The 9,762-nt window shown below is 35.0% G+C and overlaps 1 protein-coding gene across 1 annotated transcript; it reads right to left on the reverse strand.

Moving 5' to 3' along the window:
- Positions 1-7,452: 7,452 nt before the first annotated feature.
- Positions 7,453-8,989, reverse strand: LOC131608984 (probable aldo-keto reductase 2). The gene is made up of 4 exons (XM_058880595.1): positions 8,540-8,989; positions 8,278-8,450; positions 7,973-8,075; positions 7,453-7,900 (listed from the first exon to the last, which is right to left on the reverse strand). The coding sequence occupies exons 1-4, from the start codon at positions 8,951-8,953 to the stop codon at positions 7,568-7,570; spliced, it is 1,023 nt and encodes a 340-aa protein (XP_058736578.1). The 5' UTR covers positions 8,954-8,989; the 3' UTR covers positions 7,453-7,567.
- Between the last annotated feature and the right edge of the window lie 773 nt (positions 8,990-9,762).

Consider the following 9,762-nt stretch of genomic DNA (forward strand, 5'->3'; position numbering starts at 1 on the left):
TTAAAATGAAACGTACAGTGAATAGTGTGCAGGATCCGGTCAACTGCCTCGTCCTCCAGTTGGAGGCCTCATTCAGCTTCTGGTATAGGTATGCCAGAGTAGCTGTCCCCCAGTTTCACTGGTGAACGGTGGTCAAGTCCATGAAGTAGCGGAGGTAGGTCATGTCGACGTACCTCGCACTCTTGTCCACAAAGATCGCAGCGCCTACCACATGCATGTACCAGCACCGAAGAGCGCAGCCACAGTGATAATGTGTAAATAGGTCATCACCCGCATCCTCGGCTTCGGCTGCGCCACCAGGTGGTGCTCGAAATAGCGGCTCAGTGTGGTGAACCGGATATGAGGCCCAGATGTCGTGATGCACTCATAGTCAGCAACTTCGGGCTCCATACCCAAATAGAGCGCCATCCACTGACTGGCTTCGACCCTCTGGATCCGGGAGTGGGTCAACAGCGCCCCCCTGATCGGCAGGTGGAGAAGACACTGCAAATCATGCAAGGTGGTCGTCATCTCCCCAACTGGTAAGTGGAAAGAAGACGTCTCCTTGTGCCACCGCTCCACAAAGGCCCCCTGCATGCCGTGGCTGATGGTGGAATACCCTGTCATGCAGAGCCCACTAAGCCCTGAAGCTCTCACCGCGTCGTTAAACCACACGACAGTCGGTTTAAATAGACTGAAAACCTTCTGGGCGTGGTTCACCATTTTCAACGGCTCTCTCTCCTGTTACAAAAAAACAAATAAAAAAGTATGTTAAATAGACCGTTAAGAAAATATTGAATAAACGTCTAAATTATAAACGGTTAAATAATGTAGTCGGGCAAATTATAAAAAATACCTCTCCCTCCCAGATACGCCGAGCGACGTGCTCGCGGTAGGTAAGCAGCACGGAAGTGTCACTGGGCCCTCCCGGGTAGCCCTCCTCCTGCTCATCCTCCTCCCCGAGTGGAGGGTCAACATCCGGTACCTCTTCCGCCTCGTGGTATGATACTGCCACCCCTCCTCCTCCTCCTCCTCCTCTCGCTGGCGGGAAGAAGATACCCGAGCCAGACGACTCCTTGATCCAGATGTAGAGGTACCCTCGTCCATCTCCACGGGAACTCGCACACGTCGTCCCCGGCCCTGCCCCCGTCCCTGTGTCGACGCCAGCTGCGCCGCCGCCCGCTCGCGTCTAGCCGACGCAGTCTGGGTCTCTCTACCCTGTCTGATGCGTGCTTGGTTGTCTGACATATTCCTGAAAACAATTGAAATCGATTAATATGCGAGACAACATAAAGAAGTAAAAAAAATTGCACTTCTGATACAATTCGGAAGTTCATTTCCGAAACTGGGAATGAAGGTGTTTTCGGAAATGAACTTCTGAAACACCCCTGCGAGGAAGTTTTCTGCAACTTCCATGGCAGACCCCCAAAATAAAGTTCAAAACTATGTTTACACATTCTAAACAACCTAAATATCAGTACCAACCTAACCTAATACATTTTTTGCTATTTGTAAACACCCTAATATGAATTTTAATCATAGATCTAAAACTCAAAATGCTTACCGATTGATGAGATTGGAGGGCTTTTGAATGTAGTATAGGAAGCTTATTGGATCCTTTGATGTAGCCTTGGAAGTGTTTGCACAAAATTTCTCTGGGGTTGTGTTTGATGTTGAATTAGGGTAAATGAATGGGGGAGGGGGGTTGTTTTGCTTAATCTGCAAAACGCGCAATATTTCGGAAATGAACTTCCGAAATAGTGTTTTCGGAAATGCATTTCCGAAATAGGTCAAATTTTTTTAAAAAAAGGCGCTTTCGAGATGCATCTCCGAAAACACCTTTTTCTTACATTTCGGAAATGCATTTCCGAAGTCAGGGGTATATGTGGTTTTTCACCAGAGGTGACCTAGAAGGTTGGGAGGTGGGCAAAGAATTTTCCAAAAAAAATACCACAACTTTAAGTGAAATTTATCTATTAGATTCATCAAGTGTATCAAATTAAAAGTGTAAAAAAGGTTTTTATTAGATGGTGTGAAAGGTAATTTTAAGATTTTTTTAATTAAGTGCACTATTATAGAAAACCCAATTAATATTCGCTGGGAAAAATATATAACAACGCGGGTCTAGGCGTTGCTATGTAGAGTATCGTTGAATATATGAAACTTATAATTACGGTTCAGTAGTCGTTGTAATAAACTGAAAAGCGCGCTCTTTAACACAACGGTTTTTTACGGTCCAGTAGCCATTGTAATAAACTGGAAAGCGCGTTCCTTAACACAATGGTTTTCCAAAAAAACGTTGTGATAAATTTAATGGTCTTGAGTTCGATTCTCAACTGTGCCATTTTGATATTGATATTTTTTTCTGGACAACGCGCGAGATATTAAAATGGTTATGACTATAACTGTTGTTAAATTTTCTGCATGATTATCAAATATTATCTTGCTTTTATAATTAATCACATTTTTTAATCTTTATTATTGTTCACCATATCACACCAGAAAATAAAACTCACATTTGTGATAAAGTTATCTGAACAATATTAATTGTATCATATTCAATTGTACCCATAACAAACATGCTACAAAGTATCAGAATAAACAATCTACAGTTTACACATTACATAACGTCACATAATTGTAACTTGGTGTTTTTGTGTCTTGTCTCTTGGTGTCTTGACTCTAAAGACCTATAATTTCAAATAATTATACTTATTAGTAAACATCCTTGGAAACTATAACATACATGAATATATTATGAATAAAGAATAAATTACGTACTTGTTAATTTTTCCCAAATGTCTTCTTCATGATCGATTCGAATAACATGGACAACATCTCCATCAGAATCTGCTTCCAACAAATAGTTTGTACAAAACTCAACAACTTCTTCAGTGATATACGTTTCAACAATTAAAGCTTCTGGTCGATGATGATTCTTTGTATATCCTTTAAAGATCTTCATATATCGCTCTATTGGATACATCCACTTTAAATAAACTGGACCACAAAATCTGATTTCTCTGACTAGATGAACAAATAACTGAACTATACTGTCAAAAAATGAAGGAGGAAAATACATCTCCAATTGACACAAGATTATGACAACCTTGTCTTCTAATTCATCTAAATTTTTGAAATCAAGAACTTTATTACATATGACATTGAAGAATAAGCACAATCTCGTTATAGTTACTCTCACATTCTTTGGTAGGATCCCACAGATAGCCACTGGTAGAAGTTGTTGCATCAATACATGACAATCATGAGATTTTAAACCAATTAACTTGAGATCTTTCATTGACACAAGTTTTTTGATGTTTGATGAGTAACTTTGCGGAACTTTAATACCTTGCAAACACTCGCTGGAAATTTTCTTTTCCTTTTTAGATAGAGTGTGACATGCTGGGGACAGATAAGTTCTTTTTCCTTTCTCTATTGAAGCTAATTGTTTTCGTATATCCATCGCCTCCATATCAAGACGGGAAGTCTTACTATCTTTAGTCTTGCCTAGAATATTTAGAAGGGTGCCAATCAAACTGTCACACACATTTTTCTCCACGTGCATCACATTGATTAAGACAATATCTAACATCAAGACTTGACATATATGGAAGATCAAAGAAGATGAACCTCTTTTTCCATATAGTTTTTGCAACTTCCCCTTTTTCTTTTTCTCTCTTCCCGAAGACAACATTAATGTGTTCCTGCCGTTGGTAAACTTCATCCCCAGTTAAAGGTTCAGGAGCCTCATCAAACTCTTGCTCTCCATTAAAATCCTCCCGCAGTCTACAATAAGGATGACCGGGTTTAAGAAATTTTTGATGCCCAAGGTAAACGGTCTTTTTTTCAAACTCAAGTTGGTGATAACAAGTAGTATCTTCACAAATAGGACACACTTTATGTTCTTTGACACTATATCCATGCAAGTTATCGTAAGTAGGAAAGTCGTTGATTGTGCAAAATAACATTGCACACATCTTAAACTTTTCCCTAGAATACGCATCATCAACTTCAACGCCTTCATCCCACAAGAGTCGTAAATCATAAATTAATGGACTTAGATAAATATCTATGTCGTTACCAGGTTGTTGTGGTCCAGAAATCATCATACTGAACAATATATACTTGCGCTTCATGCACAACCAAGGAGATAGGTTGTAAATAGTGAGAGAACATGCCACGAAGAATTATTAGTGCTCATATTACCAAAAGGGTTCATTCCATCGGTGGCTAGCCCAAGCTTAAGGTTTCTTGGCTCAACTCCAAAATTCAGAAAACAACGAATCAATTTTCCTCCATTGCAACGAATCAGCTATATGGCGAATGTTTTCATCACGAGTCCTTTCATCTACATGCCATCTAAGATTCTTTGCGTCATTCGAATTAGCAAAAAGTCTCTTAAATCGTGAAATTATTGGCAAGTACCATAACACTTTAGTAGGAGGATGATTCATACTAATATTGTCATAGTCAATGTCATCACCATTGTCGGCCTTCCGCTTGTAACACAACACACCATATTTCAAACATTGATACAAGTCTTCATACTCTTTCCTGTATAATATGCAATCATTAGGAAAAGCATGTATTTTGATATACTCCAGACCCATTGGACCCAATATCTTCTTGACCTCATAACAACGATCTGATAATTTGTTATCTTCTAGTAACATTTGCTTTAGCAATTCAAGTAATTTCGTGAAAATTTTATTCGACCATCCATTTTTTACCTTCAGATTAAATAACTTTAACACCGCCGACAATCATGTAACATTTGTGCATCCCTTATATAAAGAGGTGTCTTTATCACTACATAAGGTATCATAAATATGAGCATTCTTAAAAGAATATTCCCCAATATCACGAAACATATCCTCTAGTTGATCCTCCATATATTCATCTTCATCCACTCTTTGACTTTGTGGCGCCTGAATTTCCTCTTTATCCACCTCACCATGACACATCCATATTATATAATTTTGACATATACCATCACAACAAAGGTGTTAGAATATTTATTTCTTTGTACCCTTATTGATATTCGCGCAAACAACATAAGGATAGTAAAAGATACCATTATTGTCGAGAAGATGTTTATCAACGTATTCAAGGAATTCAAGAAATCCTTTCTTATAAATCGGACATAATCTACCGACTTTCATCCAACTACGGTCCATAACAACTTCTGAAATTTATACACGTATAATAATGTGAATGACACACCAAAAGCTAAACCTAAATCAAATATAAACCTAAAGCATATGAAAAATGTACTCTCATACTGACTTCAACATATATACAAAGAAAAAAGGAATGAAGATGTTGAAGAGTACTGTACTTCGAAGTTGAAGAATCTTATGCCTGTAAGGAATGAAGATGTTGAAGAGTACCGTACTTCGAAGCTGAAGAGTCAAATGAACGAAGAGGGTGAAAATTTGAGCTTATACAACATAAATCAAGAAAAAATGAATGAAGATGTTGAAGAGTACCGTACTGGGAAGCTGAAGAAACAAATGAACAAAGAGGGTGAAGATTTGAACTCCTAATTAATGGATATGAAGAGGGTAAAGATTACGACACCTCTGTCGTCTCTAGCTCTCTTGTTCACCAAGGGTGTCTTATATATATATATATATATATATATATATATATATATATATATATATATATATATATATATATATATATATATAAGGAAGTCACTTGTTTCATTCCAAAACACACCAAAAACTTATTTTGAGTTTTTCCTTCCTCACTCTCATAACTCCGCGTCTTTTGAATTGTCGAAGCGCCAACTTCTCCCCCTTTCTTTCTGCTCGTTGAATTTTCCCAGTACTTTCTTGAATTCTCCTTAGAGAATAGTGTTAATTTCTCCTCGTTTGAGTTGAGAAGTTATCAAGTATAATTTTTCTTGGATTCTCTTTTGAGAATTATTGAAATTTCTCTTGGTTTGAGAAATTACTACAATTGGTCGTTATACCAGATATTGAGGTGGTATTTATACCATATTTGAATGATCTTAGAACCATCTGAGGGTATATTTCTAGACCGATTATCTACCGTACAAGTAGTAATCGTGTAGTATAGAACTGAGCTGTTTATGTTGACGGTAGTTCATGTGGTTTAAGTTCAGAGCCTCTTTACGAGTAGAGTTTTACTGTTTGGTTTTTTCTCCTTTGTTGTTTTAGTTCTGGATGGCTTTTCAATTGTTTTTCCTTGTATGCCTTATTTTTTGTTGTTTGTTTGTTGTTTGTTTTGCAAGTATTTGTTTTGTTCGGTGTGTTTTCAACTTGATATATCTAAGACCATTTACAATGGGGGTGTTGAAAAAATTATTCAATAGTTGAATGTCTACAATGGTTTGTTGAATGAGGTGTTTAATGTGATGTGGATTAATTGGTGTTGAAAAGATTCAACATGTTGAATGAGAAAAAAGTGGGGCCACATGCAACACTTTACACAATTTTATTGGTTGTTGTGATTATTTAGATTTTATTTTCTTTTAATCATTTAAAATTAATTATTTCATAGTAAATAAATTTTTTATTTATTTTTATTTTTATCAAAATTCATTATTTTCTTTCCTCTATAAATAGAGACTTGGTTCATTTGATTTGGACTCATAAAAAAAAATTCACTTTTTTCTCTCAATTTTTTTTCTATTTAGCCTTAAAAAAATCATTGTTTGTAGCTCTAAACATCCTTGTAGTGAAATGGATCCCAACAATAACCCTTTTAACACCCAAAATTTTACTAATTATCCTTGTTTGTGAGCCGAGTCTATTGTACTAATTAAATTATGTGTGTTTCATTTTTTGTGTGTTTCTTTTTTAGTGTGTTGTGTGTTTAGTGTATTTATTGCATTTTTAAGTTTTTTTATAATTTTATTTTTTAAAAAAATAACTATTTTCACATCTCTTATTTATTACTTGCAAGAAAAAAAATTAAGAATAGAAAATTAGAAAAAATAAATAAATTATTAAATTTAAAAAAAAAGTTTAAATATTAATTATTTTAATTTAATTTTAATTGATAATAAATATTAATATATAATCATAAAAACAAAACTTTAAAAGAAAATAAGAATATGATGTGGGGTAGGGTGTTGAATTTTATTAAACAAAACCATTGTAGTGAAAAAAAATTGAATAGGTGTTGAATTATTAGGTGGAAGAGAGAGAAGATGATGTGGAAGATAAAAAGTGAAAAAGTAGGGTGTTGAATAATGTAACCATTTTACATAGTCTAATGCTAACTGATATTACTATTTATGTACTTTGCTGGTGATTTTCTCCCCTCATCTTATAATATATATTCTATATTCCCATTAAGGAATGTACCAAATTACGCAACATTTCCACTATACCCACGCTTAAAAACAAGTTAGTATTGGCGTTTGTAGAATTGTTGAAAAAGAGGTAAAATCATTGTAATATCCATATATTTTTTAAGATGGTAAAATCAAATACATATGGCATAAAGACATGCATGGTTCTAAATAACGGCTCGCAACAACAATTAACATAGCATAAAATTCTACAGCATATATAACTGCAACGTATGAGTAATAAGAAATCAAGCAACTTCAATTCACACTTTTCCAAGAAGAAAGTGGTGGAGTATCAGATTCTTTCCATGTAGGTTCCTTTCCACATCTATCACCTTTCACAATATCAGCCAATGACTCAATTTCTCTCAATTCTTCTTGTGTTAGTTTCACAGACAAAGCACCAATATTTTCATTAAAGTTCTCGAGTTTCGTTGTTCCGGGTATCGGGCACACGTCGTTTCCTTGGTGATGAAGCCATGCTAGTGCAAGCTGTGATGGAGTACATCCTTTCTTTGTAGCGAGTTCGTTAACCTTCTCAAATATAGTTTGATTCTGTCGCATGTTTTCGGCTTGAAATCTAGGCATATGCTGCAAAGTATTTACACAAATTAGATATCAATGATGGATTTTCTTTCTGTAAGATGATGCTTTTTCGCAAACCTGGCGATAGTCTTCCTTTGTAAAATTCTCAGCAATCTTTGTTCCTGACGAAAAGAATCCTCGCCCGAGAGGACTATATGCAACAATTCCAATACCAAGTTCTCTACGATACAAAATCATAACTCATCAAGTTAGTCTTTATATCTATTTATAATCAACACTTCTGATTAAAGGCGTTTTTCTGACACTAACAAGACACAAACAAATGTATTTGCATTTGATCTGGTGTCTGCGTTTTAGTGTCATGTCCAGTGTCTAGTGTCTGTGTTAGTGCTTCATAATGTTTTACAAACTAAATATCACACCTGCAAGTCGGAATTATTTCTTCCTCGACATCTCTTGACCATAGTGACCACTCCAACTGTACGGCTGTTATTGGATGAACAGCATGCGCTCTTCTGATTGTTGCAGCCGAGGCCTCAGACAAACCGATGTATTTTATTTTCCCCTCTTCAACAAGTTTCTTAAGCTCTCCAATCTTACAAAGAAATTCAAAATAGTTCAATCTCATATGATAGATTGACAACATAATATGTTACTGTAAAACAAAAAAGAAAAGAATCGAACCGTGACTTCAATTGGAAGACGAGTATCAATACGATGTTGATAATAGAGATCAATAGAATCAATATCAAGTCTCTTCAAGCTACCTTCACAGGCTTCTCTCACATAAGCTGGATCACCACAGACCTCAAATTTCCCTTCCCTAGTTCTGGCTCCAAATTTTGTAGCCAATTCAACTTTCTCTCTCACCTCTCCCTTCAAAGCTTTTCCAAGAAGGAGTTCATTGGTGTGAGGTCCATAGATATCAGAAGTATCAAGAAAAGTGACACCAGATTGAATGGCATGGTGGATGAGAGCAATCATGTCAGGTTCAGGCTTAGGAGGACCATAGAAAGCAGACATACTCATGCATCCAAGTCCTTGTAAGGACACTTCCATACCTTGTGATCCCAACTTCATTCTTCCTACTTTTGTCATTGCTATATCTCACAACACAATACAATACTATATGTAAAGACCTTACAAAGTTTAAGAATATTATGAGTATATCTCCATCGCATGTTCTACTTATAATTCAGTATCATCATATAACTTGGTCAACAAGAAATTCAAGTCAATGGATACATTTTCTCCATTTGGAAAGTTCTGAGAAGGTTGATTTATCACTTTTTCTACTTTTTGTCTTTTGATTATTCTTGTCAAACTGTTACTGTTTCTGGTCTTATAGTGGTTATGCAATTTTGATGAGAATACAAAATGAAATCAACTTTGCTCTTTCAGTTATCACTATGTTTCGGTTGAAAAGTCATGAAGGATTTGTGAAATATATAGGAAAAGTAGTGAACATATAATATGTTTAGATTGGTGGTGATTATAAAGGTGGGTAAGAATGATGGAAGTCACTAATAATTTTATTAATCAAAGTCGGTATGTAAATGGAACTAAAGATTTTGATTTTTTTTTTTTTTTGTTGAAGATTATTATGGAGACCAACTTATGTGAGCTAAAATTATAACCTTTAAAAGCTAATAATGTATAATTAATATTTTAATTAGGTAAAAATCAAAATATCTTTACAATTGTATTAACTATAACTTTTGAAGAAAAATTATAACCTTTAAAAACTAATGATATATAATTAACATTTTAGTTATTTAGAAATTAAAATCTCATTATTTATTTTTAGAACAAAAATATCAAAAATATTATATTATTTATATTTAAAAAAAATAAAAAGTGTATGAATTTTTTTAAAAAATATCACATAAATGTAGTTTATTTTATAT

Source organism: Vicia villosa, linkage group LG6 (genome assembly GCF_029867415.1).
Source record: "Vicia villosa cultivar HV-30 ecotype Madison, WI linkage group LG6, Vvil1.0, whole genome shotgun sequence".
NCBI classification, from domain to species: domain Eukaryota; kingdom Viridiplantae; phylum Streptophyta; class Magnoliopsida; order Fabales; family Fabaceae; genus Vicia; species Vicia villosa.